Raw genomic sequence first — 19,331 nt, 5'->3', positions numbered from 1 at the left:
GCCAAGGCTTGTGGACCCCAAAGGGTGAGATGGAGTACTTGTTGGAATCTGATCAGCTAAAACCAAAGGGTTTGCCATTGAGCACACTGGCAAGCTTTACGACAGCTTGTCTGGCTACGACCGCCCTACCCATTAGGGCTTTGGCTGCAGGAGTAACAGGAGCGGAGTGGGAGGATTCCCTGCCCCCAGTGTCTGTCCTTCCAGGTCCTGCTGATGAACCATTCTGGGCTGTGCTGTAATCAGCAGTCAGTACCCTGGAATACTGTCTGAGGAGTCGAGAATTCTGCAGGCTGAGGCCTTCATGCCAATTTGATGCAAAAAGTTCACCAATGACGCTATAATATTTATTTATTAAATATGTTCTCAGCTCCCACGGTTGACCGTGCACATGGATTACTTGTATTATCTATGAATGGTTCTTTTCCTTTCTCACACAAAAGCATATTGTGAAGTACACGAGCCACAGCGTACACTGCTTTGTATACATTGTAGGAACTTCCATCCATAGATACATCAGAATATGCATTTTGTATTTCTGTTAAATCTTCATTGCCGGTGCATTGTTGAAATGTGGATGTTGTACATATTTGGCTTGTGTTTTCTGACCAGAAAGTGCAGTTGAACGCAGTTTCCCCAAATTTAATTGTAGATGATTTAATTATATTCACAATTCTTCTGATCTTTTCATGAGAATCAGTTCTGGAAAATGATTCAGAGAAGGCAATGCAAATGTTAAATTTCTGAGCAATTTCTATAAATGCCTGCATTCCAAAATTACCATAGTTCTTATATTTATATTATATTATATTTATATTATATTATCTTATAGTTGGTTCTTATCTTTCCAATCCACGTCCATCCAAGTTTCTATAATGTATACAAAGCAGTGGATGCTGTGGCTCATGCACTTTACGATATGTTTTTCTGTGAGAAAGGAAAAGAACCATTCTTAACTGTTTGAGCTAAAGCCTTGGACTGATGGTAGTCACTGGGTGTGGCTCTGTACAGTGGGAAATTCTTTCCTATCATTGAGACAAGCACATGTGGAAAAGTAGCTGACCTGCAGTCGATAAAATAAGTGTAGGCAGATGATGAATCTGAAGATAATTTTCGTAATCTAAATACCTTGGATGAATGACACCCAACATACAAGCTTGAGCATTCTTGAATTCATTCTTTGTGACCTCAGCCTCTGGAGCCCCTCTGCCTTGGTCCCTTACGTTCATGGCCCATCTAAAGACTGTCCTCTTTGACCTTGTCTTCGGTCATTCTCCCATCTCCACACACCCCCTACTTGCCCTCCACACCTTTGAATACACTCCCTGACTCGAGGTCACTGCCGAGTGCCTCAGGTCATCATCCCAACACGAAAGGCACTATGTAAATGCGATATGTTGTGTATTGTTGCCTTAAACGAGGGAACCATCATAAGTTTAGTAAGGTCTCCTCACACATTATATATTAATGAACAGATTTGTCTAGATTAATTTGCCTAACTAAAACATTGAATATGTATCCATATAATTTCCATGTGCAATATTCATTCAAATTAGATTTTTTCTGTAATATTAGTTTTATTTTGCAAAATTGTAATTTGTCAAATATTAACAAATATATAATGACGTGAATTTACCATTGGATTTCTAGAAGTCTTACCCCACCACAGATTCTGACGATCCATAAGCAGCAACTAGAGCTGGGATATTTGAAGATTCTTGACAGTCATCACCGCTCTCTGTTTCTTCTTCCTTTTGATCATTGATGAGACCTAGAGCTTTCTTAGTTGCAATGGTGGGAGACCCACAGTCATCATAAATGGTATAGCCCAGTGTAAATTAGGCAAAACTAGGTGATAAATGGATGAATTAGATAATTGCTAGATACAATTAATGTTAATATTGCTATTTTGTACAATGATGGAAAATGTCTGTCTGTTACACTCATAACAAGCACTCGAAGGAACTGCTCTCAAGAAGGGCCCTATGTAAATATAACTTGATGGTAAATTCTACTACAAAATTAGCATAGATAACGAGTTGAAGGTGAGCAGCAAGAAATGTCAAATCAAGATACAGCATCGGGCAAACTGACTGCTGTAGAGTTGCGGTTTCTCAATACTACAATGGATTTAAGATCTTCTCACTATTTATATCTGGAAATCGGTGATTTTATTAGCAGACTAACTCAGCATCGAGTTTATACACAACAATGTCCCACTAGGATAAACTCCCTTCTCTTTTCGAATAGTGCTATGGAATCTTGAACATTCACCTGAAAAAGCTGGTGTGGCATTGGTTTAATGTCTATTCAGAAGAACGCTTCCTCTGACAGAAACAGGGCAGCCCCAGCTCTGTATTGGTATTTCATATTGAGAACACTATAGCAAATGCAATGATCATTATTTGATCTGAGAACTTCATAACTTCAGAGACACAACATGGCTCTTGTACCATCTTGCTCAAAATTAAGAGCACTACCCAAAGAGATGGGAGTTTATTTTGGTGTCCTGACCAATAATCCACCAATAAAATTGGTCATTCGCTTCATGGTTGTTTGTGCGACATTTCTGCATGCAAATGGACCACTGCGTTTGCCCACTAAACACAATCTCAACACTTTACAGTAAATCCTGTAATGTGCTTTGAGGGGTCTAACCAACATGAAATGCGCTGTTGAAAATGTAAGGTTTAACATAAATAAACCAGGCTGAAAGGACAACAAATTGATGTTAAGAAAGGAAAGTGAAATAGGTCGAGGTGTTTTGTGAGTACTTAGTGGAAATTATAATGGCTGCTAAAGTATATGTGCAATGAAATGCTCTAGCCACTAATGTCTTTATATGAATTAATTAACATATTGGTGAATATTCAGTAAAGAAATTAATTTGATTAAATCGACCAGCGTGTATATTAAAAATCCCTCCTCAAACAATATCTCCAGCTTTCGATATTTGGGGTAAATTAAACGTTCCTTGTAGTTTGCAGGTCTCTTCATTTGATTCCCACATAGACCTAGCAAAGAGTAAGCACAAAAATAGGTAATATATCATAGTACGTTTCGGAACCAGGTGCTGATTGTCTCTCTATTTGAATCCTGGCTGTTAATTGCGCAGATATGTATAGTATATTCTCTTTGCAATGATTTGTGGGTCAATTTACTCATTCAAACAGATTTAACAATGCAAACCATAGGTACATCGTGATAATCCCAGTGGATAAGAATTTCCTCACCTTGGAAATGGAAACAGGACGCTGGAGACCATATGGACCATATGGTCACTGGTGCTATTTTTGCTTTAACATTTGCTGATCTGTGGGTAATGTATTTTTTGTATCATGTTCCATTCTTTTCATTTGGTTGTCTTAACTATACAGTGCAATATAAAGTATAAACTATATATATGTATAATATATACAATGTATAAATAAGTAATTAGAAAAATAAATAGTTAATAAGAATGTAATGTCAGTCGTGCAAATGAAAATGTGAACTGGTAGAAAATTGGGTAGGAAGTTGGCTTTTTTTGTAGAGAATTCTCACAATATGGAAAAGCACTACCACAAAGCATATTGAATCTCATTTCACAATAGTAACCCTCACGAATAGTGTCTGCCATAATCTTCCATGGACGAAACTCTCCATATAGGTCTATGTTTACTCTACTCTGCGGTGGGTCTCCTGAGTTTCAGGGCACAGCCAGCCTGGCTCTTCGGCAGCTCCTGGAAGGGCAGAGCAGTCACTTGGGGCAAGGAAATCCCCCACTCAGCTTCTCTTAACCTTGTAATCCAAAAGCCTAACTGGTAGGTGGTCCCAACTGGACAATTAGCAGGAAACCTTGCCAACAACAACAACTTGCATTTATATAGAGCCCCTCATGCTGGTTAGTGTCCTAGAGTGCTAGATAGTGGCGAAGCACAATGCGGAGCTGGGGGGAATGGGAGGTGATCATAGGCACGGACAAGTAGGAAGGTCTTCAGTTGTGATCTGAAGGTGGGAAAGGAAACGACTGTGAGGATCTTGAAATCAATCCATTTGTTGATAGGCAGCAAGTGGAGTCTGGCTAGGACTGGTGTGATGGGGGTACGGAGTTTTGTACAGGTGAGTATGCAGGCGGTGGAGTTTTGGATTAACTAGATCCTTTGCATGGTGGAGCTGAGGAGATCAGCCAAGAGGGCATTTGAGAAATTGAGTCAGGAAGTGAGGAACGTATGGTCAAGTATTTTGATTGCATCTGGGGTAAGGTAGAATGAGAAGCGGGCAAAGTGGCGAAGCTAGAGTAAGGCTGTCCTGCTCAGGGACTAGATGTGGCGAAGGAAGGACAACTGTCGGTTGAACTGACATCAAGCTTGCCACTATTTTGGTTAGTCTGAGAGATACGACAAGGAGGTTGCAGAGATCAGAGCCGCAGAATACAAGATGTTGATAGAAGCCAATGAATATTTTGTTCAGCCAGGCCCTGATGTCCGCTAGACAAACCAAGAGAACATCGATGGACCTGGAGTCTCAGCTGGAGTAGAAGTAGATTTTTGTGTCATCAGCAAACATGTGAAAGTTTACCCCATGTCTGTGGATGACATCGCCAAGAGAGATACTATAGACGAGGAAGGGGAGAGGGCCAAGGATGGAGCCCCTGGGTTCACCACAGGTGACTGGACGTAGGCAGGAGGAGAAACCGATTGAGGAGATAAAGTGAAGACGGCATGTTAAAGAGAACTCGATTCAGGCTAGTGCAGTCCCATTGAGGTGAATGAGGGAGGAGAGACAGTGGATGAGGATGTTGTGGTCAACTGTGTCGAACATGCCTGAGAGGTCCAGGAGGATGAGGATGCAGAGGGAGCCCTGGAGGGGAAGTAATTTGTGACCTTGACAAGCGGCGTCTCTGTTCTATGGCAGGGCAGAAACAAGACTGGAGGAGCTCGATGAGGGAATGGAGGGAGGGGTGAGATCAAAGCTGGTTAGCAATGACGCCATCCAGAGTTTTGGCAAGGAAGGTCAGGTTGGAAATAGGTTAGTAATTTGTAAGGTTGGAGGGATCAATGGTGGTTTTTTTAGAGAGGGGAGTGCTGACATGGGTTGAATAGGGCAAAGGAACAGAACCTGAGAGCCACTGGTTGAATGTGTCAGCCAGCAGCGGGGAGAGGAGGGGGAGTTGAGTGACCAGCAGTTGGATTGGGGGAGGGTTTTTAGGCAGCAGGTGGTGGGTTTCATCTGGGAGATGGTGGTTGAGAAGGAGGTAGGAGAAATCGGGGCAAAGGAGGGATGTGTGGTAGTGGTAATAATAATAATAATAATCCTTGCATTTGATGTTGCGCTTTTCACATCTTCTCGACCTCTCAAAGCGCTTCACAGAATAGACTGTAAAGTGAATTGACCGTATATTTGTGGGCGAAAAGCGGCAGCCAATTGCGTACAGCAGTGTCCCACAAACAGTCGTGAATTGAAAATGATCAATTTATTATTGTTTTGTTTTGGAGGGATTATTATTAGGTGTGTGGAGTAAGGAAATTACCCAAGGTTTTGCCCTGCCTGGGATTGAACCCAGGTGTCTCGCTTGCAAGGCGAGTGCTCTAACCACTGAGCTATAGGACTCCAGTGGTAGAGGTTGTGGAGGAGGGAAGGGATGGTGTAGATGGTCTGGGGCTGCAGAAGGCGATGTAGGGGAGGTGGATGTAGCCAAGCAGATATTTCTGATGTTTGACACGATGGAGGCAGCTTGGTTCATGGATTATTTTTGGCCTCCAAAATGTTTTTGGAGTAAAAGGCTATTTTGACCTGCGTGAGGGAGAGGTGGTACTTGCGGAGGTTGGAAAAAGGGGATGGAGACCTTGGAGGAGGGGAGGGAGATGTGCAGGGAGATGGAAGAAATAGTCTGAGATGGCCTTGCCTGTGATTGACAGGTCGGAAATGTCAAGTCTGTGAGTGATAACGAGGTTGAGGGCGTGGCCACGGTTGTGGATCAGGGAGTTTATGTGGAGGGTGAGGTTTAGTGTGGAGAGGAGGGCAATGAAGTCAGAGGAGATAGGGCAAAGGGAATTTAGATGAAGGTTGAAATCACCGATTGTGATGCAGAGGGATGAGAGGAGCAAAGCGATGTCAGGGATGGAGGAACTAGGTGGTTTGAGAGGATAATAAATGAGGGAGACTTTGAAGGAGTTGGAGGGATGGTGCAAGGTCAAGTGTTCAAAAGAGGAAGGAGCTGGAGGAATAGAGGGATAGAGTGAGGGAAGTTTGGGAGATGAGGACCACCCCATCGCTGCGTTGGTTTGGGCGGTGTGATGTAGGGGTGAAGGGTGTAGCCCAAGTGCGGGAAGGCTTACATTAGGGGGACAGGGTTGCCAGGGGAAAGCCAGGTTTTTTTGAGCCCCAAAATGCAATGTGGCCATCCAGGATGAGGTTGTGGACCTTGAGGGTTTTATTTAAGAGAAATTGGACACTTTGGAGAGAAATGCGAGTGGGTAAGCTAGTGGAGAAGGGCTCCATGGGAGGATACGGATGGTTTTAGACTGAGGGGCAGGGATAATTTTGGAAGGGTAAGCATGTGGATGAGAGAAGGGGTGGGGAAGGTTGCTGTGTCGGGGACAGAGGGCAATGGAACAGTTGGGGTGACTGCTTTGGGACAACCATCGCCGAGATCCATGATGGACCTGGCAGAGGATACACAAGCTAGAGCAGAGGAAGGCATTGATGGGAGTCAGGAGAGAGAGAATGCAAGGAGGGCGGTGGGAGTAGCGGAGTGCGGGAAGTAGATGGGAGAGCATCTTCAGGGAGCAATACCAATGTTAAACTATGAGATTTTAGCTGGTTAGACTCCAGCAGTTACCCCAACGTACACTCTGTGGTCACCACGCCTCGTTTCCTGCCCCTAATACTTTCCAGAATTAGGTAAAGAGGATGTATGCGATGTATGCGCCTAATGGGATGTATACAACGCACACACATTAGTTGGCACTGCACACATGAGCGCTTGCTCTGTTACTGATGAGTTTCCCGTCAATGTGTACAAATCGCGCATTGTACATCTGTTGGTGTTTCCCCATAAAAGGATCAAACGGCAAAGAGAGGGAGAGGACACATGATGCATCTTCTTCCCGTGAACGCGGGGCTGCCTTGGTCCCTCCAGCCGAGTGGAGTGTGCAAAGGCTGCCCTCCATATCCCCCCCCCCTCCCAACTCCACCAAAATGCCAAATGATGCATTTTTGGAGGACGAATGAGGAGAGGCAATATAAGCTGATGGTACAATCTTAAAGGGGTGAAGGAACAGAGGGACCTGGGGGTCATATAGGTAAATCTTTGAAGCTGGCAGGACTGGGAGATAAAGCTGTTAAAAAAGCATCCGGAATACTAGGCTTTATAAATAGGGGCTTAGAATACCCAAGTCAAGAAGTTATGATGAACCTTTATATAAAACACTGGTTAGGCCTCAGCGAGAGACTGTGTTCAGTTCTGGGCCCCACACTTTAGGAAGGATGTCAAGGCATTGGAGAGGTTGTGAAGGAGATTGACCAGAATGGTACCAGGAATAAGGGACTTCAGTGATCAGGAGAGGCTCGAGAAGCTCGGATTATTCTCCTTGGAGCAGAGAAGGTTAAGGGGCGACTTAATAGAAGTTTTCAAAATGATGAGCGGATTCGATAGGGTGAACAAGAAACTATTCCCACTGGCGGGTGGGTCGGTAACCCGAGGACACCAATTTAAAATAGGTGTTAAAAGAAACAACAACAACAAAATGACATTTATAGAGTGCCTTTCATGTCGGGAGGATGTCCCAAACTGTTGAACAGTTACGTGTCGGGGCCCTGAGGAATGCTGCATGAGTGCGGGGGCTGGATGAGAAGCCGAAACAGAGGGGAGGTGAGGAGAAATATTTTCACACAATGAGTTGTTGGGATCTGGAATGCATTGGCTGAAACTGCAGTGGAAGCTGATGTGATAACAACTTTTAAGGGAGAAGCAGATAATTATTTGGGGAGGACAAGTTTGCAGAGCTTTGGGGAGAGATCGGGGGAGTGGGATTGATTTGGAAGCTCTTCTCAAAGAGGCGGCACAGACAAGATGGGCCGAATGGACTCCTTCTGTGCTGTAAAATTCTATGATTCTATGTGTAGTGACAAAACTCCCATTATTTTATTATGTTGGAAATTTTACAATGAACAATTCCATATACGAGAGTATATATATGAAACATTTAAATGGTTATTTTCTTTTTGCTTTAATCAACAAATAAGAGTGTTTACATTAGTTTTCCCACAAATGTATACCGGAAGTGTGCAGTGATTATTTATTTACAGGTACTTTGCCCATCAAGTGTTTTCTGGTATTCATTTCAGGTTTTATCAAAATAATGTAACATTTAGGAACAAAAATACAAAACAATAACCCAAAACTCGAGGCTAAAATAGCAAAGACTTCGACAGCAACGGTGTATTTCCCAGGAGAGCTGATGTAAACTGGTATAAAAGTGATCCAAACAGCACAAAAGATGAGCATGCTAAAGGTTATACATTGAGCCTCATTAAAGTTATCAGGTAATTTCCGAGCTAGAAACGCCAGCACAAAGCTCACTCCGGCCAGGAAAGCAATATATCCCGCCATAGAATAAAAGGCGCTCACAGAGCCCAGGTCACATTCCAGAATGATAATCTCTCTGTAATATTCTGTGTTTCTCATGGGAAATGGGTGTGATATAGTTAACCAGAGAGTACATATCAGGCACTGAACAGAGGTAAGGAGGAATACACTCCAACGCTGCTGAGCAGGCCCGAACAATTTGGCCATGTTGTTGTTTGGAAGAGTTGCCTTAAACGCCAGAATCACAAGGATTGTTTTAATCAAAATACAGGAAATACAGAGAACGAAAGCGATAGCGAATGCTGTGTGGCACAACATGCAAGCCCAGACTGAGGGCTCGCCAATGAAAGTCACTGAGCACAGAAAACACAGCGTTAATGCAAAGAGAAGCAGATAGCTGAGCTCAGAATTGTTGGCTTTAACAATAGGAGTGTCTCTGTGTGTGAAGAAGACAATGGCAATACTTATTGTGGTGCTCACTCCCACCAGAGCCAATGTCAGCAATACACCTCCCAGCATTTCGGTAAAGGAGAGGAACTCTATTTCCTTTGGTCGGCAACGATCTCTCTGCTGATTGGGCCAATATTGTTCAGGGCATTTAATGCAGTCTGTGGAATCTGGGAAAGGTACGATAATTCAGTAAGTATGGCATGAATATTACTAAAGGGAGTTTTTGAAAGAGAAGCATTAAATAGGAAGAGGAATTTCACACTCACCTGTGATGTTGCTGATTTCTCCCTCAGCACATTCTGTACAGTCAAAGCAACACACGGGTTGGCCTTTTCTGGCAACTTTTCTTGTTCCAGGAATACAGCTCTCACTGCAAACCGCACGTGGGATCTCAGAATAAAAATAAAACTTGTCAAATAAAATGTTGCAGATGATTCAATCAGTAATGGTCACGTCAGTCAATGCATGTTTTCAAAACAACACAAATGAACTGATTATAAAGATGTATTGTCTCAAAGCTGTTTAATTCTACACCTGAACTCTGAAACTGCCTCCATGCACACCTCAATCTCACCCCCTTTGTTGGTCTTCAAGTTGAATGTCAGAACCTTCCTCACCGACAGTAACCTCCCCCCTCCCTCATTCCCCCAACTCAGTGCCTCCACTGTAAACACTCAAAGTCGCAATGGTATGTGAAGGGCACGATATCAATACAATTTGCTTTAATGTTTTATAATCATAAAATAATAATCCTTGCATTGATACAGTGCCTTATCATGCCTTTGAGATGTCTCAAAGCTCTTCACAGAATATGCTGTAAAGTGAATTGACTGCATGTTTTCTGGGCAAAATGCAGCAGCCAATTGCGCGCAGCAGCGTCCCACAAACAGTCGTGGATGGAGTGACCAAATTATTTTTTTTTGAAGGAATTTTTACCACCAGAAGAGTGATCCACCAATCAACTAACAATTGGGTTCCTACTTCAGAATTGTTTGACATTCTCCTTCATGGTAATTGTTTATTTTCTAAAGCAGACAGATAAACACCTCAGTTTGACCATTGCTCCACACGATAGCCTCCTCATTCACCGTAAGCTCCCGGCTTGGAGATGCGGAACCATCGTAGAAGCCAATTACACGAGTTTCAGCAACGCCTTTCAAATTCTTTTGCCAGTTTATCAAGTCATACTTGGCCACAGGGTCACCGTTTTCATCAAAATAAATTCTGTCACCGGATTTAGATGTAAAATTTACTGACTGTAGGTAATGGAGAATCTGTACAACAATATCAAAGAATATGATCAAATGTAAGGCAGCATTGAGGAATCATAACGTCACATTACATGAACGATAATGTTTATTCTATGAGATGGTTAGTAACTTAACAATCGTCAGTAGGCTGACATATTTAAAAAAATACACAGAGCATTGGTTACCAATACAGATATGTTTTATGTACGAATCTTTCCTTACCTGCCATGGCTGAAAATTTGATGTGTGTGCACAGGTGTTGTTCATAAATGGTCCTTTTCCTCTCTCACACAAAAGCAGATTGTGAAGTGCATGAGCTAAAGCGTACACCGCTTTGTATACGTTGTAGGAAATTCCATCCATAGTTACATCAGAATATCCATTGTGTATTTCTGTTACATCTTCTTTGCCGGTGCATTGCTGCAATGTGGATGTTGTGTTTGTTTGGCTTGTGTTTCCTGACCAGAAACTACATTGGAACGCAGTTTCCCAAAACTCCTGAACTAAACTATTTCCGGGAAACTTAGACGGATGAATTTTCAGAAGGAATTCCTGCAATCCCTTTACTTCTGCTGAAGGAATCGCTGGGCCAATTGCTCCAATAAGAAATCTCGCACTTTCATTTGGGGCAATAAGTTGGGCTGTTATCCAGGCTTCAGTTCCCACCCACTGTATTCCAGTGAGGTTTTGTCGTATTACTTCTTTGAGTAATAATTGCATTTCGGTATCACCAGCAAAAGCCACCACAACTTTTGTGGTCGATAACTTAATTATATTTACAATTATTTTTAACTTTTCAAATGGATCTGTTCTATAAAATGATTCCGAGAAGGCAATGCAAATGCCAAGTTCCTGCGCAATGTCTACAAATGCCTGCATTCCAAAGTTACCATAGTCATTGTTGCTTCTGATAGTCCCAATCCACGTCCATCCAAACTTCTTAATGATTTGAGCTAAAGCCTTGGACTGATGGTAGTCACTGGGTATGGTTCTGTAAAACGTGGGATATTCGTTTCTGTCACTGAGACAGACGCACGTGGAGAAGTAACTGACCTTCAGTTGATTAGAGATTTAGACAGAAAACAGTTAGGATCTGAATAAAAACATTTTTGTTTTATACACGTTTGATGAGCATTACAGTTTCCAATCTCAAGCATTCCAGTATAGTTAATCATCAACTAAGGCTTCCTTAAGTAAGACGCTGTCATTGTTTTTGAAGGGTGGGAAGGGGTGGAGTGTTAGAGACGCAAAATATACAAGATAAATTAAGAAGAAGAGAAGGATTATCATTTATTACTGCATGTGTTTAACATATAACAGACATGAAAATATCATTATATAATCAATCTACAATGTTCATATTGGTTTTAGGTTTAAATGATTTTGAAATGTTAAATATTTATTTTCTGTTCAGAGAGTAACTGACTTTGCACCAATATGAAAATGATAACGTACCATTGGGATTCTGAATGGACCAATTGACCTTGCAACAGCTATGGAGTCTGAGGATCCAGCAACACCAACAAGAGCTGGGACATTAGGAGGCCCTTCACAGTTATGGTCATCCTCTGTTGCTCCTTGACCGTTCACAAGGCTCAGTGCTACTTTAGTGGCAATATTGGAAGATCCGCAGTCATCATAAATCTTATATCCCAGAGTAATATCAGGAAGCAGTGCCGGGTTCTGGTTTATTTCCTCTATTGCAAACATCATCGTATTCACCAGTCGGAAGGCTCTGAAATCGAAACTGCACGAGAAACCCACCATTAATGTTGCAGTTATATCAGAGTCCTGTACATTGAATGACAGCTTCAATAAGGTGCTTTTTGAATAGAATGGGCCTTTGAGACCACAATCACTGCATTGCATAGAAAACCCAGTGATGCACCTTGAGATGTCCTCTCGAGGTGAAAGGCGCTGTTGCAAACGTAAGTAATGTTACTTTTCATTGGGCCAAATGCATTCCATGACGGGAATAATAAACCTAATGTTTGTGATAGTGCCTGTGACATAAAGAAGGTCTGAAAGCATTTCTCTTTTACAAAAATCCCAGCAAATCTTTCATGCCCACTTCAGCAAGCAGACAAGGTCTTGGTTTAATAACTCATCTCCCAAGCAAAAGGGCTCACACTAAGTCACCGTTAAGCTGTTCAAGGCACTGCCCTGCCGGAAATATGGATATTTCGGATAGATTGAATTTCTGTTCCAGCCTCAAATCCTTTCCCTGTTACTCCCACACACAACAGGCACTGAGCAGCACCACATAGAGCCTATACATCACAGAGCTTCTTGGTAATGCAAGTTTTTGTTTTAGTTGATAAGAACATGATAATAAGCCTATCAGGACAGTGAATTTTTACGAAAATAGGAAACGGAAAACTGTCCATGTAATTCTTTGCTGAATCTTATTTTGGCTTGCAGTCTGAATAAATGTGTTATTTTAAAGCCAACAAATGGTGTTGAACACTTCAGAATTATTTTGAATAATAAATCACTCACAAGCGAATGGGGTTCAACATTATTAAATATATAACTTTCACTAAAATAGACCTGGGAGGATTGATCACCTCCACTTACATTAATGCTGTAATTGTAGTCTTGCAGCTCAGCAGTTAGAGCACTTGACTTGCAAGCGAGTGACGTTGGTTGAACTCGCGAGCAGGGCAAAACGTTGGGCAAGTTTCCTTACCCCACACTCCTCTGTTTACCAGCACTAAATAGGAACCTGGTCATCAGTCGATTGGCAGATCGCTTTTCTGGGGGTAATAATTACTTCAACACATCAGTAATGATAATAATTTGGTCATTTCAATCCACGACTGTTTGTGGGACACTGCTGTGCACAATTGGCTGACGCCTTTTGTCCACTACATATGCAGTCAATTCACTTTACAGTATATCTTGTGAACCGCTTTGAGACGTCTCGAAGATGTGATAAGGCGCTGTATCAAATGCAAGGATCATTATTATTATTAAATTCTGATCATACGATGGTCCCTAACATTACTGAGCTCACCTTTTGCATTTTGTTTCTTCTGGAGCAGTAACGAACGTATTCATTTGTTCAAAGTGATCAACGTGTACATTGAAGATACCTCCTAGAACGATATCGCCATCTTTGGATATTTCCGATAGATTGAACTTGCCTTGGAGCCTGCAATGCTTTCCCTGGGATCCCCAAACACAACAAGCAATGAGCAGCCACACATATGGGCTGAACATCACAGAGCTTCTCGGTAACCGCTGCTGATCCCTTGTCAGCATGAAACTGTGCTGTATATTGTACGTGGGGCTGAATCTGTTTGTATATATAGTGTATCAAACAGTAACCACTTGTGGGATTAGCTCCCTTTCTGATCCCAAATATAAAGTGTAAATACATTGTGAGAATCCCAGGGGCAATAACGGACCTGAGTATGGAAACAGTAACTAATCCCTCAGCTCCTGTAGCCATGATTGGGGCTTTCAAACATATTCCACCTGCACACTTCTGCCTTTAATACGGTGAAATCCCTAATGTGTGGCTATCGTCTTGTTTGGCACCAACTAACAGCACCGTAGACCGTTATGATAAGCAATACTCTTGTTAAATAAGATATGTGACATGAGCAACCAACTAATTAATATGAATGAAGTCTCTCTATAACTTATCGACAACAAGACCGAGCTCTCCTGATTGGATCCCATTAGCGCCCCCTCACCTCAGGCGCTGACAGCATCTCCATCCATGGTTGCACATCCCACCTTGCGAAGCCACTCCGGGACCTTAGCATCTTGTTTGACCTTCAACTGTCCTTTCTGCCCCTCATCTGTGCCATGACCCGCTCTGCCGTCCCGCACCACCACAACATTGCCCGGCTCAGCCACTGTCTCACACCGCAGGCCACTGAAACCCTGATACACGCTTTCATTACATCAAAGCTCGACTGTGCAAAATCACTGCTTGTTGGCTTCCCCAACACCTCCCACTGTCGGCTGCATATCATCCAGAACTCTGCAGCCTGTGTCCTCGCCCACAGTAAACTTCACAACCCTATCACCACCATCCTTGCCCAGCTCCACTGGCTTCCCGTCTCACAGGGGATACATTCAAGATCCTGGTTCTCACCTTCAAAGCCCTCCATGGTCTTGCTCCCCCCTACTTCTGTGACCTCCTAATCCCTTACCATCCTACTCGCTCCCTCCGCTCAGTGGGCTCCAGCCTGCTGTATGTCCCCTGCCTTGCTCGCCCTACTATTGGCGATCGGGCCTTCTGCCACTCTGCCCCTACCCTCTGGTACTCCATCCCACAGTCCCGCCACCTCGCCCCCTCATCGCCACCTTCAGGACTCATCTCAAGACCCTCCTTTTAGCTAAAATAGACTGGGGAATTAGATTAATGGATATGACAATAGGCCAACAGTGGCAAACGTTTAAAGATGTAGTGCAAAATTCTCAGCGGTCACATATTCCCTCACAGGGAAAGCAGTTCATCCGTGGCTAACTAGAGCAGTTAGAGAAAGTATAAAACTAAAAGAAAAGGCCTATAAAATTGCCAAAAGAGGAGCAAACTGAGGACTGGGAGTGTTTTAGGGACAAACAAAAGAAAACCAAAAAGCTCATTAAGATTGAGAAAATGGATTATGAGGGCAAGCTAGCGAGGGACATTAAGGCAGATTGTAAGAGTTTTTATAAATACATTCAGAGGAATAGGCTTGCAAAAGTAAATGTGGGTCCATTACAGGCAGACACAGGAGGAATAATAATGGGCTATAAGGATATGGCAGAGTCCCTAAATAAATACTTTGCTTCTGTCTTCACGTTAGAAGACACAAGAAGTTTACCAGAAATAGAGATGAACCAAGGAGCAACTTAGGGAAATTTACATTAGCAAAGAATTGGTGCTCGGGAAATTGTTGGCATTAAAAAGTGACGAGTCCCCTGGACCTGATGGTTTGCATCCGAGGGTTTTAAAAGAGGAAGCTCATGAGATAGTGGAGGCCTTGTGTCTGATCTTCCAAAATTCGTTGGATTCTGGAACGGTTGGAAGATCGCAAACGTCACACCACTATTTAAGAAGTGTGGGAGAGAAAAGATGGGGAACTATAGACCAGTTAGTCTGACATCGGTGGTCGGGAAAATTCTAGAACCCTTAATTTAGGATGTCATAGTGGGATACTTAGAGGACCACAATATGATTAGACAGAGTCAACATGGCTTCACAAAAGGGAAGTCATGCTTAACAAATCTTTTAGATTTTTTTGAGAACATATCAAGTAGATTAGATAGGGGCAATCAGTGGATGTAGTGTATTTTGATTTCCAAAAGGCATTTGATAAGGTTCTGCATGAAAGGTTGATCCTCAAGATTAGGGCCCATGGAATTAAGGAGAATATATTAGCATGGATTGAAGAATGGCTAACGGGAAGAAAACAAAGAGTAGGGATAAACAGGTCCTTCTCAGATTGGTGGGATGTGACTAGTGGAGTGCCACAAGGATCAGTGCTTGGGTCTCAACTATTTACAATCTACATCAACGATCCAGATGAGGACATTGAACTTAATGTATCCAAATTCACGGATGACACTAAACTAGGGAGAGTAAACACCGAGTATGACATTAAAAAATGCAACGAGATATAGATAGACTAGGTGAGTGGGCAAATAGGTGGCAGGTGAAGTATAATGTAGGGAAGTGTGAGGTCATCCACCTTGTTAGCAAAAACAGTAGAGCAGATCATTTTTAGAAGGGGAGAAACTAGATAGTGTTAGCATTCAGAGGGACATGGGTGTTCTTGTACATCAGTCACAAAGGTTAGTTTGCAGATACAGCAAGCAATTAGGAAAGCTAACGGTATGTTGGCATTTGTTACAAAANGGGTTAGAATATAAGAGTAGGGAAGTCTTGCTGCACTGTATAGGGCCCTGGTGAGGCCGCATCTAGAGTATTGTGTGCAGTTTTGGTCTCCTTATTTAAGAAAGGATGTATTCGCCTTGGAGGGGGTACAACGTAGATTCACTAGGTTGGTACCTGGGATGAGGAGGATGAGTTATGAGGATAGGTTGAGCAATTTAGGCCTATATTCTCTAAAATATAGAAGAATGAGAGGTGATCTTATAGAAACCTATAAGATTATTAAGGGGCACGACAGAATAGATAGTGTGAGACGTTTTCCCTTGGTTGGAGAAACTATAGCCAGGGGTCACAGTCTTAAAATTTCACACTGAGTTGAGGAAAAACTTCTTCACTCAGACGGTAGCGAATTTATGGAATTCCCTACTCCATAGGGCTGTAGATGCTCAGTCCTTGAATATATTCAAGACTGAGATTGATAGATTTCTTGTAGATAAAGGGATTAAGGGATATGGGGATAAGGCGGGTAGGTGGAGTTAGAATAGATCAGCCACGATCTTATTAAATGGCAGGGCAGGCTCGAGGGGCCAAATGGCCTACTGCAGCTCCTAATTCTTATGTTCTTATTTTCTTTTTGATGGTGCTTTCGATCTCCCTGCTTGCCCCACTTCCGTCAAACCACCCTGACCCCAACCCCCAGCTCAGGTCCGAAACTCTGTCTGTCCAGTGCCTTGGGATGTCCTCCCAACACGAAAGGTACTCCTGAAGTGAAAGGGGAGATATCAAATGCAAGGATGAATTACTGTCACTAGTATTATTAGGTCAGTTGCACAAACTGATCATGGTTGCAAACCTTCAATTCCACATACAAAAGATCAAATCAAAACGGAAAAACCTTGTTCAAATGTACACAGAGTGTATAGTTTGGGCCATGGCATGTGCTTGTGACTGCCAGGGTGCAGAAGCTGAACTGGATGGACCTCAAGCTCCATCAATCTCCTTCAGTCCAGCAAGACTTATACTCGTATAATAATTGTGTTATGACTGTGCTCAGAGGGACCATTAAGAGCAAGAATAAGTGAAGTCTTCGAATTGATCAACAATCCTTTATCTGTATATACCTGGTAGTCACAGAGAAAGGTAATTACATGAGACAAGCAACCATCCACTGGTAACCTTGAACATTTAATACCGTTACGAATATTGGTGATGAACTTTAGCCTTGCAACAGTCAATGTGCACCATTGCTGGAGGTCAGAGAAAATCAGATTGTGTTCCAAAGAAGCGATTGTCAATTACTATAAATTGAAATTCAATATAAGAACGAACAGACTCAGCTGTCACATCCTTCATTTTGCTGCTAATGTTTTCCTCAAAATCATTAAAGTAAGAATCTTGTCAAAAATAAATCAAAAAAAAATTGAGTGCATCAGAGTGTTCCAGTCCTCCAAAGTGGCTAATGGCCAATAAGGTTTACAAACGAATCATCACTGATATATCACGATCCCTTCAGCGTCCTGCACTACCCGTCCCATTTCAAACCTGCCTTTCCTGGCCAAAGCCCTGGAACGCATTGTTGCAAACCAACTTCGCTCTCACCTCAACATCCAAACGCTACTCGAACCCCTCCAGTTCAGTTTCCAGCCCACAGCACAGAGACAGCACTTGTCAAAGTAACAAATGATGTCCTCTCTCTGTGTAACCACGGCCCTCTCAGCCTCCTCATCCTGCTGGACCTCTCCATTGGGTTCAACACAGTCAACCGCACCATCCTCCTCCACTGCCTCTCCTCGCCCATCCACCTTCATGGACCTGCACTCGCATGGTTCAAGTCCTACTTAAACAACTGTGAGCACTTCATCTTGGCCAATGGTTTTCCCTCACGCCCCCACCCGATCACCTGCAGGGTGCCCCATGGTTACACACTTGGCTCCGTTCCTTTCCTCATCTACATGCTCCCTTTCGGAGATGTCATTTGCAGACGTGGGGTCAACTTCCACATGTTTGCGGATGACACAGAAATCTTCTTCTCCAGCTGCGTTTCCCAGTCCACTGATGTCTTATCAGTTTGTTTGATGGCCATCAAGGCCTGGAGGAGCACAAATTTTCTGCAGCTGAATGTCAGCAAGAAGGAAGCCATAGACTTTAACTGCCATCAACATCTTCTCACCTGCGGGTCCGAACTCCTCAACCTCCCTCAGACACTGCAAATGTGTGGGCAATGTAGGCATCAGGTCCGATCCCCAGCTTCGCTTTCTACCACACATCCGATCGCTGACCAGGATCACTTTATTCCAGTTCCGCCACATTACGCGCTTCCATCCATTACCTAACAACCATCACAGCAGAAACGCTCATCCTCATCTTCACCAATTCCCAGCTGGACGATTCTAATGCCGTTTTGCTGGTCTCCCCCTCAGCTCCACCATACACAAAATCCAATTAAGTCACAACTCTGCTGCCCGGATATTCACCTGCACAAAACTCTGTCCCCCCATCACCCCAGTCCTTGCCAGGCTCCACTGGCTCCCAATCACCGAACGGATCGATTTCAAGATCCTCTCACTCATTTCCAAATCCCTTCAAGCCCTCACACCTCCCTACCTACCCAACCTTCTTAGCCACAGCCCCTCACCACTCCACCACCCGCTGTCTCCACTCGGCCGGCTACGGTCCTGTTTGTCCATTGTGTCCTCGGTTGCACCATTGCTGGTCGTGCTTTTAGTCACTGCTCCCCAAAATTCTGGAACTTTCTCCTTCCATCCCTGCCCCCTCCCTCACCAACCTTCAAATCCCGCCTACTACAACAACAACAAGATTTCATTGATAGAGAACCTTTCACTTCGGGAAGACGTCCCAAGGCGCTGGACAGTTGGGTCGGGACCCGAGCAGGGAGGAAATGGTCAGAGTGAGGGGAGGGAAGGGAGGCAGCGAGGAGGGGTAGAGAGTCGAGAGGGGAGATGAAGACACGGTCAAAGAGAAAGGTCTTGAGACCAGCCTTGAAGGAGGAAAGGGAGGAAGCGGTGAAGGCACTGGGTGATGGAGTTCCAGAGCCTCGGGGCTGAGAGGCCGAAGTCCCGGCCACCGATGGTAGGGTGGTTGGGGCAGGGGATGTGGAGTAGACCGGAGCCAGAGGAATGGAGGGTACGGGCAGGTAAGTAGGGGGATAGTAGGTCGGAGAGGCAGGAGGGAGCAAGGCCGTGAATGGCCTTGTAGGTGAGGATGAGGA

At 43.6% G+C, this 19,331-nt stretch overlaps 1 protein-coding gene across 1 annotated transcript; it reads right to left on the bottom strand.

Annotated features, from left to right (window-relative positions):
• Window positions 1-8,275: 8,275 nt before the first annotated feature.
• Window positions 8,276-18,411, bottom strand: LOC103173601 (extracellular calcium-sensing receptor-like). The gene is made up of 8 exons (XM_042339200.1): window positions 18,273-18,411; window positions 17,432-17,496; window positions 13,286-13,437; window positions 11,725-12,016; window positions 10,492-11,322; window positions 10,090-10,293; window positions 9,286-9,409; window positions 8,276-9,177 (listed from the first exon to the last, which is right to left on the bottom strand). Exons 1-8 carry the CDS (start codon window positions 18,409-18,411, stop codon window positions 8,276-8,278), a joined length of 2,709 nt encoding a protein of 902 aa, XP_042195134.1.
• Between the last annotated feature and the right edge of the window lie 920 nt (window positions 18,412-19,331).

Source organism: Callorhinchus milii, unplaced genomic scaffold, assembly GCF_018977255.1.
Source record: "Callorhinchus milii isolate IMCB2004 unplaced genomic scaffold, IMCB_Cmil_1.0 Scaffold11, whole genome shotgun sequence".
In the NCBI taxonomy this organism is placed as follows: domain Eukaryota; kingdom Metazoa; phylum Chordata; class Chondrichthyes; order Chimaeriformes; family Callorhinchidae; genus Callorhinchus; species Callorhinchus milii.
The sequence above is the reverse complement of the archived record's forward strand: the minus strand, read 5'-3'. Positions and strand labels throughout refer to the sequence as shown.

Bases quoted from the DNA above. Each gene is read 5' to 3' on its own strand.
- LOC103173601 (XM_042339200.1), bottom strand. From the start codon at position 18,411: ATGTGGCGGAACTGGAATAAAGTGATCCTGGTCAGCGATCGGATGTGT. The intron at 13,438-17,431 runs GTTCGTTCTTAT...TGGGGATCCCAG, and splicing joins AGGATGTGACAGCTGAGTCT to GGAAAGCATTGCAGGCTCCA. The intron at 12,017-13,285 runs GTGAGCTCAGTA...TTTCTCGTGCAG, and splicing joins GAAGAAACAAAATGCAAAAG to TTTCGATTTCAGAGCCTTCC.